The sequence below is a fragment of the Pteropus vampyrus genome, unplaced genomic scaffold (assembly GCF_000151845.1).
Source record: "Pteropus vampyrus isolate Shadow unplaced genomic scaffold, Pvam_2.0 Scaffold97, whole genome shotgun sequence".
NCBI classification, from domain to species: domain Eukaryota; kingdom Metazoa; phylum Chordata; class Mammalia; order Chiroptera; family Pteropodidae; genus Pteropus; species Pteropus vampyrus.
Window position 1 is genome coordinate 7200063 of NW_011888878.1, and position 12869 is coordinate 7212931.

A 12869-nucleotide genomic window follows, 5' to 3' on the forward strand; every position below is an offset into this window, starting at 1 on the left:
AGGTCCAACAGATAAATAAGCAAACATAATAGGAACGTGGTCATGAGTGTAGTAGAAAAAACAGAGGCAGGTTAAGAAAAGGAATGCTGAGGGACAGCAAGTGGGAGGTGTGCCATTTTGAGTAGGCCAGCGGAGGATCCTCAGAGCAAAGGACATTTGAAGAAGCATTTGAAGAGGTGACAGAATGAGCCCAGCATATTCCAGGCAGAGGGGACAGCCAATACCAGGGCCATGAGCAGGGCGTCTGCCAGGCAGGTTCGAGGGCCAGTTGGGAAGAAGTATGTCTACAAGGGAGAGAAAAGTGTTAGAAGTGGAGGGAGATGGGAGCCATAAAGGGTCAGAGATAGAAAATGGTCTGACTTATATGTAACATGGTCTCCTGGGTATGAATACTCCAGGGATGAGGGTGGAGGCTCTTAGAATAGGAAATGATGGACTGCCATCCATGGAGGTGAGGAAACCAGTCAGATTATGGAAAATATTGTGAACGTGGAACCAACAGGATCTACCAGTGGATAAGATGAAAGTGTGAGAAAAAGAGAAGCCAAGAGGTCTGCAAAGCTTTTTGGCCAAGCAGTTGGACAGATGAGGGCATCAGCCCCGGGAACAGGGACAGCTGGGAGAAGGCCTGCAGGGGAAGTTAAGAGCCCTTGTGGTCACACTGAATTCGAGAGTAGAGAAACAGTCAGAGACACAGCTCTGAGTTCATGGGAGGGGTCTGAGTGGAGGTACTAATTTGAGAGTGGTTAGCTGCTGAGGTCATCTGGGGGACAGGCACAGAGAGAAGAGGCCAAAAATTGACTCCTAACATGAGCAGTTGGGAAGGTGAAAAGTCAGAGAAAGAGAGAGAGAAAAGGAGCAGCAGGGAGGAAGGAGGAAAATCCTCAGAGAGTTCACCGACTCAGACATCACTCCAGGTCAGCTAAGGATGCAGGAATGCATGACCAGTGCCTGCCTCCACGCTCCAGTTGGCAGGGAAGGTGCAGCAATAATTTGCTGATTCATTCATTCCTGGACACACATTAGCTAGCGCCTGTTTTGTGCTAGGTCCAGGTGGCCAAGCAGGAATGTCAGCCACAATCCCCATCCTCAAGGAACTGCCAACCTGACGGCAGAGAAAGGACAGGTAGGTGGTGACTCTGGGGATAAAAGCTATGCATTCTTGGGGCCTAGGCCACAGCACTGTCTTCTCTGGGCCCTGGATTGTCAGAGTCTTTCCTCATGGGGGCAGCAATCTCTGAGCCCAGCCCACTGAGGACAATTTCCCCAGGGGCCAAGACAGTCCTCAAAGGCAGGGCAAAAAAAGCTAACAACAAAAAAAGCACAGGGGAGTCACCACAGAGGTCACGTGTCCATCAGATGTCCTCTGGACCTGGCACCACTCAACACTTCCCCCACTTCAGCTTACATACCTCTGTCTCTGCAGCCATTCATTCAACAGGGATCTGTCGAGTACCAGATTTATCACAACCCATGCAGACTGCCTCAGTATAGTACATTTATTGAATCGCAGTAATGACACACACTTGCAAGTTCTAGACTAACTCATTTAATCTTTACACAGAGACTCTTTGATGGAAGTGCTATTACTATCTTATTCGACAGGCAAGGAAACTGAGGCTCAGAGAGGTTAAATGACTTGGCTAAGGTCATACAACTAGAAAGTAGCAGAGCCAGGATTTGAATCCAGGCAGTCTGGCTACAGAAGCCGCACTCTTCATCCAGGCACCAGTCTCACATCTCACCAGCCAGGTGAATAAACATGCCTGGAGCTAACAAGCAAACCACAGAAAATACCAGTATACATTTGAGAATGAATAAGTAATGGAAAGAACGAATGCTAACAGGATAAAATGAACAAGGAAGTAGAATGGAAGGACAAAGAAGAGACCCTGATAAGTCTATGCAGGATGAATGAGAAGGGAACTTAAGGAAAGAATGAAAATGTGAGCTCAAATTTTGCTGAATGGAATGTACCTTTGCTCTTTTAATACCAGAACCTGTTTTCTGGCTGCCCAGAGAACCCTTTTAGCAAAAGGTTGTCTTTCCAGGCCACCAGGGGAGCCTGCCCATCTGGCCACAGCAGGCAGGCAGGGCATCCTGGGAGGGGTGCTTGCAGGCCCTGGTGGGATCTGCCATCCCAGACACACATACACAGACACAACCCAGACAGGAGGAGCTGCCTAGCTGTTGACAAGCAAGTTTAGGAGGGCACATGTTGTGCCGACGGCTGGAGGCCAGGGGCAAACATGTCTGCAGCGGCTGCTCAGCCCAGTACCAGGAACCTGTTTGCCCAGCAGTGGAGGGTGAAGAAGAGGACATGGTAAGGCCAGACATGGTTCCCAAGCACAAAGAAGGGCTAGGCTCTGGTCACATGCCCTGAATGCACCTGCATTGTTCCTACCTCCACACCTTTGTTTGAGCTGTTCCTTCCACCCTGCATGCCCTTCCTGATTTCCAAGTCCTAGCCATCAGTGGAGGCCAGTGCAAACGCCACCTTGTCCAGGAAGTGTGTACAGATGTTACCAGCTAGAATGACCTCTCCCTTTGTCTGTGTCCCTGTTGTAGTATTTTCCAGTCTGCCCCAAGTTCCTGCTACTTTGAGTCTATCTCTGCTCAGGACAATCATGATTCCCCCCAGCCATGGGAGAACATCAAGTCCACCCTCCTCACTGCCCATAGAGTATGCCTGGAGCCCCAGTGCTCAGCCCACGTGGGCACTGAGAAGCAGGAGGGACAAGCTGTTATCAGTCACTGACCCCATCTATGTACAGGCCAGGAGCTGGGTAGCAGCTCTTGCCCAGTCCTCCAAGCACTAAGGTTAGAGGTGAAGAAGCAGGCTCAGAGAGGAGAGTTCCACTGCTCAGGGTCACGCGGCTAATGAATACTAAGCTGGGGTGCAAAGCTGGGTCTGCCACATCCCAGCTCCATCCATTCACATCTGGAAGGGACTCTGGAAACATCTAAAGACAATCTCAGCAGCTGACATCACATGCTCACTGTGCCCCAGCCTCTATGCTACGCTGTACACACATGTCCCAAAGGAGGATCAATGACCTCAGTACCCTCTTTCTATAGATGACAGAACTGAGCCTTGGAAAAGGAAAGTCATTTGTCCAAGGTCAAAGAACTACTAGAGGGTCCTGCTTCAAACCCGGGCTCACTGCCTCCAGATCTCACACATCCTATCCTGCTGCCCACAGGTCTGACCTCCTCATTTCAGTGACCCAGCCAGGTCACACGTCAGTTACTTTTCTGACTCTCAGGCACATCTCTGGGGAAAGCAACCTCCCAGTGGCATCAGTGGAGAAGCGGGACAGGACACCAGGATGTGACAAAGAGCATGGGATGCCGGCTGTGGTGAGAGCTCATATGCAAAGGGCAGGCCCTTTAGCATGTGGCTGCAGTGTGGCGGGCTTGGTGTGGAGCAGAGCAGAGCGCCATGATGGTGGCGGCAGCAGGGGCTCTCGCTTACCCACGCACTTCCTGTGCACGTTGAGGATAAAGCCCTGGGCACAGAGCACTGTGTGGTTGACACAGTAGAAGGATCCCAGGGTGTTCACACAGAACTGTCGCCGGCTACAATCGTGAGCACCCAGCAGGCACTCGTCTCGGTCTAGTGACAGCCACAGAAGGAAAAACAGAAGGGCTGTTAGAGAGACGTGGTCTGTCATGAAGCATCCAGTGACAGATGGGGAAACTGAGACTCAGAGAGGGGCAGGGATCTGCCCAGGGCCTCCCAGCCAAACAGTGGTACCTCTGGGCTTTGGGCCCAAGTCTGAGTTCATACAGTCAAAAGATGTCAGAGATGGAACCCCAGTAAGGACAGATAGCAAAGTGAGGCTCGGAGAGGGTAAGCAGCCTACCCATAGTCAAATATCAGGGCAGAACCAGAGGTTGCCTCCCACCCACATTCTAGAGATGCTCCACCTCCACAGGCAGCCAAGGGAAACACACAAAGCAGGGGTTGCAAACTCAAGTGTTTAGGGGGCCAAGTTTGTAACATAAATGGGAGAAGGGGCTAATGGGGAGCAGTGCTCTAAAGGCACTTCAAGGCCTATGCTCTGTTCAGAGGGGGGACCAGGAATATAGACTCCCAGTGGGCAGAAATTACAGATTTTCAAGAAAAAAACTGAAATCTGGACTTTTTAATTCTTGAGTTTTTCATGGTTGGTTATTCATTTGATTGTTTTAAACAGGGCAGAGCTTAGCAAGATTCCTCTGCAGGGCAGATTGTACCCTCAGAATACCAGTCTGCAACCTCTGGCCTGGCCCCCATAACTGTTACCACCAGGGGCTCTGCAGAGGAGGAAAGGAGGCCTGGAGAGACACAGACATTGGCCCACAGCCTGGCTGGTCCTAAAAGGAGCCGCAACCCAGGAGAGATACATCCTCATGTCTTCAGGTCCATGAAAGATGAGGAGCAAAGCCCAGAGGGCACCTGAGATTTGCACCCACCACCCAAAAGAAAGGCCTGCCAGTCACTACCATGATGTGTGCCTTGGGCAAGTCTCCTGCCTTCTCTGGGAACTAAAGGACAAAACTAAAGTTTAGAGAAGTCATTGCCCAAGGCCTTCTGAATCCAGACCATCTCTCTCATTCTGTTTTTCCCACATCAGAGAACAGTCTCAGCCAAGGGATTTCAGCTTTTGGCAGGGATGCGGGCATTTTTCTGGAGAGACTTAATCCTGATACTCTCAGACACCCACCAGAGTCACATATAAAGTGGAAGCTGCACTGGTGTGTACGAGACCACCTGCATGCTCCATGTCCGTCCTGCCTCTAGACATGAGGAGGTGCAGTCTCAAGGCCTCTCGGGCTGTTCTCAAGGCCTCATTCCCTGTGGAAACCACCCCGCAGGTGTCAGATCCAATGCTCCCATCTCACAGAAGGAGGTCCCAGACCACAGGCCCTAGCAAGACAAGACCCAGACCCTAGCAGAGATGCTGGCATGAAAGGGACATGCTTTCACAACCTCTTCGGCCCCTTGTGAATGGCAGAAGTAGCTAATTGTCACCAACATTCACTATCCCCTCCTTGGTTTCAGTAACAGAACTGACTTTAGTGCTGTCCAGTTGGGGGCTCCTACTCCTCAGTCTTGCTCCCCATCGGAGGCAAGCAGAGAGACAAATGCCACTTCCAGGTCCTGCCTTACAATAATTGGGCACGTACTTCTCTTTCCCTTTCTCCACCCATGGCCGGAATAGGGTCAATGTGGTAAGAAACAGCTTCAGCCACACAGGCAAGGGTGACCCTCAAGGACAGGGTAGTTGGAGTGTGGTCCAGGGACCTGGTGAGAAATACAAATTCTCAGGCCCCACCCCAGATCTACTGGGTCAGGATCTCTGGGGATTCTGTAGAATTCTCAGGATCCGAGCTGTCACCAGGCTTCCCAGTGTCTCTGCTGCACACTGGAGTTTGGGAGCACTGCTCTAAGGAATGGCAGACAATACAACAGAAGGGGCCTGGGGCCCTGACCAACTTGTGTGACCGACCTGGACTGCATGCACACATGTGCATAGTGACATGACAGGGAATACCTGCTTAAGCTATTTGAGGTTCTTCAACACAGCAGCCAAACCTGTTCTCTCACCAACGCAATGAGTTTTAGATTCAGACCACCTCCCTCATTCTGTTTGTCCTGCCCTCCTTGTTTGCACCAGTATGAGGGCAGCCCCTGTGGTACTTACCTTCACAGGACACGCCGTCTGCCATGATGGCATAGCCAGGAAAGCAGGAGCACATGGCTGTGTCCCCAATGACACTGCACACCTGCTTGCAGGGCCCATTATCTGGAAGGAAACCACAGAAATCAGAGACCACCAGACTCATCACCTGCAGCTCTAACCTACAGATGGAGGGGCTGGGAGCTAAGGAACCCCACTCCTGGACCTTTTTACAAGTTCACTGGTTAAATCAGCTCATACATGGGCTGGTGCCTGGGATAATGTTCTAGCTCTCTTGCCACCACCAACACCTGAATACTGAACCCCTCCCTTGAGTAACAGCGATGGAAGTGAGAAGGAGAAAGAGAAGACAGGATGCGGAGAAGGAACAAGAAAGAAGGGAGGAGCAGAAAAACAAAGAATTTTCTACATATTACTGGATAGAAGTCTCCATGACAGTTCTACAAATAAAGGCTTAAGTCTCTCAATTTTATAGGAACTGAGACCAAAAAAGTAGCTAACTGGCTTACTTGGGATCACGTACAATCACCACAGGCTGTCCTCTATTCTCATATCCCCTTCCCTCTCATCTCCCAGGCTGACTCTCCTCCTTGCCCCAATCTCACCTCTTTAGCTACATTCAGTTCAGACAGGTGAGACCAATCTATTCCCTCAAGCGGAAGCACCCCTTTGGCAGGGGCCATCTTGTGCACACCCAGCACTGGAGAGCTCACCACCTACAAGCACCCCAGACCTACCCCAAGGCCCAGGTTACCTTTGCAGGTGTTGGGTTGCGGCAGTGGTAGCAGGATGGTGTTGGGGGCCACTTGGGAGGATTCTGGCTTCGGTGCAGATTCCTCTGCAGCCTCTGGCTGTGGGGAGCCACCATCTGTCCCAGGCAGAGCAGAAAGGAAGGGGAAGTCTGCCTTACATCTTCAGCCAGGCCTCAGGCCCTAACTGGCACCAGGCCAGCACCTGACAGAGACTGCCTCATTTAATCCTCCCCCAGCCATTTCACAGGAGAGAAAACTGAGGCTCAGGAAGTAACATACCTTGGGCAAGAATGATCTCACACATATTCAAGGCAGAGGAAGCAAGGAAGAAGGGGAGTGAGTTTCTATACTGACAACAAATCTCCCTAGAAACTGGCAGGGAGAAAGCCCTCCCAGACCAGGGGCTATAGCAGCCTCTCGGGTTAGTTATTGGGACCTAACCACCATGAGCCCAGGGGATGCAGCTTGGATTGGTGGGAGCCTCTGTGGCTTGAATCCTGGTCCTTCACTCAAATCCAGGGCAGGGCACTGGGGCTGCCCCTGCAGATGGAGTTCTGAGAGGGAGCCCATCTGCCTGGCCTCACATAGTCCATCACCAGGGGCCTCTGGGTCCTGCGGGTTCCAACGTGTGGGGTGGTGGGAGAAGTACCCCATAGTCCCCACTGCAGGAATGCCACTCACCGCTGGCAAGGTCAGCCCTGGCACGTGCCCCAACTGTCTAGACCCTTACCTGGTTGACAGGTGCGGCCATCATCCTGCAGTGAGAAGCCAGGAAAGCAGGCACAGCGATAGGAGCCCACAGTGTTGATGCAGAGGTGCTGGCACAGCTCCCCTGGGAGGAGCAGGCACTCATCTTGGTCATCGCCAGGCAGGCTGTTGGGCAGATCGGCTTCCATGCCCAGTGACAGGGCCTCCCGGCTCCCCAGCTGTGTCTCTGAAACTGGAGCAGGGGTCAGTGCTCATGATGGCAGCTGGGTTGGCCCCAGCAAGTGGCTGAGACTTCAGGCCCCCAGAAAGTCAGTGCAGGTTCTCATCAGAACAATGTGTGTGGCCAGCTGAGATAGCATAAATGGGTGGGTGGGTGGATGAAGGATGAGTGGGTGATTGAGTGAACAGGTGAGTAGATGAACAGACCCCCAGCAATAAGAGTGAACCCATCAGAGCCAGGTCCACAACAGCCCTCAGGAAGCTTTGACTATAGTGTTGAATTGGATTCAGACCCCTGACCTCAGTAACCTCAGGGAGGACCACCTCTAGGAACAGAAAGTGTCCCAAACCTGGGTTCAATCAGATCAAGACCTGAACCCTCACTTGGGCCTTCCATAGCTGTGTCACCTTGGACAGGACTAGGTCTCTCCATGCCTCCTGGGTTGCAGTGGGGAGCAAATGAGAGTAGGAAAGAAGGCTTGTAGGGTCTAGGTGACTCGGAAGGTTCTTCATCTAACAGTAATGGGAAAGGGAGGGGCTTGCAACCCTTCCTGCTCCATGTTGGCCTGGGGCCTCAGGTCTGCCCACCAGCACCAGGCAGCCAAGCCCCGCAAAGGAGCAGCTGCATGAGGTCACATTTGAGGAACATGTTTCATATTGAGGGTGTTTACATTAAGCTCCAGCCCAGTTAGCCCCGGCATGGTGCCTACAGGTAGTGCAATGATGCCTGGTGATCCAGCCTTATGGATACCCAGCACTACACGCTGGCAGCAGATGGACCTGGGCTCTGTTGGGCATGCTGTAGGCTGGGCAGCATCTCTAGGGATCATGCTCAGCACACTCTCATCAGAACATTTCCCACAATGATTCTCCCAGCAGAGGGGACTCTGAGATTTAGAGAAACCTAGTGATTTGCCTAAGGTCACCTCAGCAGGACTGAAACACAGGTTGCTCTGAACTTGCCACCTGTGTCCCATGAAGCCCAGATTACCTACCAGTTTTTCATCAAAAGAGAAGAACACATATCTCTGGACCCTTCTCAGCTCTGTGCCTACCCTCTGATCCCTAAAGCCGGACTTCCTCCCCAATTGTATCTTGATCCACAGTTATGGGTACTAACCTGGCCTTCACGCCAGTGCGCAACCAGCCTCCTAGAACCAAGCTCAACAAGTTGCATTTCCTTGGACTGGACAGCCTCTGTGCCCAAGCTGGCCTGGTCAGCTTCCCCTGGTCTGGCCTGGTCCATCCTCCATATACTTACTGCTGCCCCACCCTACTTGAGAGACAGGTATCTGTTGGGCCCACCCTCATGTCCAGGAAACCTGTACCCACAGGATGTGAGCTCTTCTAGGAGCCCCTGGGTCTGTAATCTGTGGAAGTGGGCATTCTAATTCCCATGTATAGATCTCCACTGTCCTGTATTACTAAGACAAAGACCCAGGGATGGTTGGGTCTGGTTGAGTGCAGGATACCAGAAAGCCTGGGTTAAAAATGGGAGTCATCAGAGCCAAAAGTCTAGTCCCAACAATGCCAAAGGCATGCTGTGCACCTAGGGTGAGGCCCTGCCCCTCTGGCAACAGTCTACGGCCATGCCACCCTGAACACGTACGATCTCATCTGATCTCAGAAGCTAAGCAGGGTTGGGCCTGGTTAGTACTTGGATGGAAAACCACCTAGGAATACTAGGTGCTGTAGGTGTAAAAAAAAAAAAAAAACAGACACACAAAACATGGCAACACTAACAGGGTGGCAGCTCTGAGTGCTGTCAGGAACCATTGTAAGCTTTTGATGAGCATCCATCTTGTCATCCATCCTCACACTGAGTAAGGTAAAGAGCAGGATCCCGCGTCTGACAGTCTTCAATTATGACCATGCCTTGCTGAGGAGAATGATGGAGCTGGAATTCCAATCAGGTCTGAGGGACTCCAGACACCAAGAGTTAACCTTAATGCTAGGACAACCTTTGGGGCTTTCATTCCCAATCCTTGCAGTGCCCAGGACAGGCCCATAAGGCTCCAGATAGTCCACACAGCTGGAGAAAAAACAAAGCTGGTGGTTCTGGAACTCTCCTGGGCATCTTGGTCCCTGGTTGGTCAGGCTAATAAATGAGCAAATGCTCGCAGAAGTGACCTGCTAGGGCTTTCATGGCACCAACTCCAGGGCCACCAGGCCCAGATGTACAAACATTAGCTTACTCGCTGGAACACCCTCATTGGGCTCCTGCTGGTCCACAGGCACAAAGAAGGCAATGGCATGAGTCCAGGAGATAGCCCTGGTTAAGGTGACAGAGGCTAGATATGGCAGCTAGAAGAATGACCACCACATGGAGGGTGTGGGAGGGAGGAGATCCCAGGGACACTGGGGGATGAAAGCTCCAGGATGTGGCTCTTGACCCTCAGGCAAGAGCAAACACAGGCTTCAGGCTTCACACTGGTACCTGGAGGCCCCACACACAACTGGAGCCACCCGTCCCACACACACACACTGCCTGTGGCTGCTGGGGACAGAGATGGAGAGGGAAAGAGTATAGGCCTGGTAAGCACTCAAAGAACTCATGGTCTGGTGGTGAAGGGGGCCACCAAACAAACCCATCATTCATTCAGTCATTTGCTAGTAACTCTTCTGGGCCAAGCATAGGGACAGAGACAGAGGGACAGAGAAAATAGATGGTGCTAGCCTGAAGGGGTTGATCAGGCAGGTGAGGCAACATTTATAAATGCATTCTCTGTACTAGTTATATCCTGTTCCCAGAAGACACAGGAATGGCATAGGTGAGAAGGATGAAGGATTAATGAACACAAGGAAAGGTGAATGAAAGGTTTGCTGACCAGGATGGTGGGTGAATACATGAGCAGATGGACAGATGAAGGATGGATAGATGGATGGATGGATGGCCAGATGGATGGACAGATGGATACAAGAGTGGGTAGGTAGGAGGAAGACGGATGGATGTGTAGGTAAACAAAAGGGTAATAGGTAGTAAGCAGTTGGTGGCTTGGTGGGTGAAATGGATGGTACTTGGAAAAGTGAATGAGATCACCATCTTAGAAATAATATAACAGAGTCCACTGTCAGAGGCCACCGAAGAACTCTGTCTAAGCAGAAGTTGTGCCTCAAGCCACAAATGGCTGTGGACCCAGGGTCCTTACGAAAGGTAAGAGAGCATCCAGCTTTGGCTAGAAACCCCAACAGCTCTCTGTCCCTCACCCAACTATCCCATATACCCTGTCCCAGGGTGAGGCAGTACCCACCTTTCTGTGGTTTGGTTTCAGGCTCTGGAGGCTGCCGGATCTCGGGCACAATGAGGGGGTCTTCGCCCTCACAGCAGGAGAGCATGACGTGGTTGCAAGGGTAGCCCAGGTTGGGGTTGGATTCACACAACTGGCCCTCGGCCCGCACGCGGAGTCCCAGGCCACAGCAGTCACAGCATTGCTGGAGAGAGACATGTGGTCACTGCCACATCCTGGTTCCTCAGAACCCATCTGCCTTCTCATGTGACTAACTGAGGGTCCCCAGGAGGCACCCTAGGTCAGGCTCAGTGGAGAAGCTGAGAAATGAGAATGTATTAATCTTGTTTTGTTTCTTTTGTCCAGTCTGTGCTCTCCAAGGATAGAGGAATTATCTGTCTCCATTTCCAATGTCTGGCTCGGGGAGGACTAATGAAAGTTTTTTGAAATAATTAATAAATAGCCCCTGTGAAAAGAACTACAGATGAACCCCTAGCCATATCCACTAACCACTTCTTTACTAGCAAATTAATTCTATTTAGGCCAGCTAAAAGACAGCATTTTCCAAGGTTCCTTATAGTTAGAGATAGAAATCACTGGGTGAAGCTTTCAGGAGAACTTTTAACTGGGGCTGACTCAACCTGGAAGTGCTTTCTTTTTGCATACCTCTTCCTCCTTTTTGGAACAGGTATGATGGCTGGACCTCTAGCAACGATCTTGGGACATGAGGTAACCTTCAAGATGAAAACTCTGGCTAAAGATGACAGAGCAGAAAAATAGAAGCCAAGGTACCTGAAGATACTGTGTAGATACACCCTTGTCCCAGACCACTTACCTGTAAAAAGAAAATCTTTAACTTGTTTAAACTACTGTAGTAGGTTGATTAGAATAATAGCACCAAATACTGTAGTAGATTGATTATAATAATAATTGCTTCCTCTTCTCTGGGTCTATTGCCTTTACAATGTTGATAGTGCAGTTTCTCCTATCAAAAGAGAGACTATTTCTCAATCTCTTGGTTGCACCTCATGACTTGAATTGGCCAACAGGATGAGAGAGGTCACAGTGTACCACTTTTGAGCCCAGGTCTCAAAATGCCTTGCGTACTTCTACCCGGTGCTGGAACCTTGCCCAGTTACTACCTGAACAAGCCCAGGCTAGCCTGCTAGAGTTTGAGAGATTACATAGAGAAAAGTCATCCCACTGCAGCCATCCTAAATCATCTAGTGCCAGCAGAGCCATCAGCTGGCAGCAGACACATAAGTGAATGCAGCTAAAATCAGCTGAGCATGGCTCAAGTCAGCAAAACTACTCTGACACATGAGATAGGCCAGTCATAAGTCAGCATATTTGTGGATTGTTTGTTACACAGCAATCTCTAACTGATACTCCAGGCCTGCAACACCCAGTGGTGAACCCTTCCACCTGTTGAAGACCCACAATATAATTAATACTTAGTTTGCATTACCTCTGATCTTCACAACCACCCCATAAGAAATATATTATCCTCATTTTATAGATGGAGAAGCTGAGGCTCAAAAAAGGAGATTGGTTCAGGGTCAAACATACAGATAAAAATGGGATTCTAAACCTGCCCATCACCTAAGTCCTTTCCTTAAATTGTTATTTTTAGGAAAAAAATCAACCCCAACATGACAAAAATTGAAGTAAAAATCAACTCCCAAATGCCACCCTCCTCCAGAGGTCTCTGTCACAGTTATCCAGGCTTGTGACACTGTGTCTTCTTCCAATCTATCCCTTCTCCTCCAAACATCTGCTTTTGTGATGCTTCCTAAAACTTCCAGTGCTCTAGTTTGCCCCGTCTTCTGCCACATAGCTAGCCAGATGTCAATCTCCAGTGTCTGTTTTCCCTTCCTCCCAATTTTCAGTGGAGCACATAACCTCTCCAGAATAAAGACTACATTTCCCAGCCTCCCTTGCAGCTAGGTGTGGCTACTGAACTAAGCCCTGGTGAATGTGACATGAGTGGAAGTACTGTCTGTCTTCAAAAGAGGGTTTCTTCACAGAAGCATTAGTCATAACAGCCAAGACGCAGAAGCAACCCAAGTGTCCATCAACAGATGAATGGATGAACAAAATATGCTCTATACGTGTAATGGAATATTATTCAGTTTTAAAAAGGAAGGAAATCCAAGCACTTGCTACAATATGAATGAACCTTGAGGACATTACGCTCAGTAAAATAAGCCAGTCACAAAAATACAAATACTGTGTGATTCCACTTATATGAGGCCCTAGAGTAGTCAAATTCATAG

General features: G+C 50.2%; 1 protein-coding gene and 1 pseudogene across 8 annotated transcripts in view; one reads left to right on the forward strand and one right to left on the reverse strand.

Annotated features, from left to right (window-relative positions):
• Window positions 1-12869, reverse strand: part of FBLN2 (fibulin 2) — a 97110-nt gene that overhangs the window by 15849 nt on the left and 68392 nt on the right. For 6 of the 8 annotated variants that reach the window (XR_002781381.1, XM_023533171.1, XM_023533175.1 and 3 more), the window contains 5 exons: window positions 10618-10798; window positions 7170-7379; window positions 6442-6555; window positions 5691-5792; window positions 3476-3616 (listed from right to left, as the gene is read on the reverse strand). Coding sequence is in view for 7 of the 8 variants with exons in the window: in XM_023533171.1 (XP_023388939.1) it covers window positions 3476-3616; window positions 5691-5792; window positions 6442-6555; window positions 7170-7379; window positions 10618-10798 (748 nt within the window). In the remaining variant the exon portion in view is untranslated. The remainder of the gene's footprint in view (window positions 1-3475; window positions 3617-5690; window positions 5793-6441; window positions 6556-7169; window positions 7380-10617; window positions 10799-12869) is intronic. The other 2 variants (XM_023533172.1, XM_023533176.1) reach the window with 1 other exon arrangement.
• On the forward strand, window positions 8946-9064 carry LOC111742593 (annotated as a pseudogene).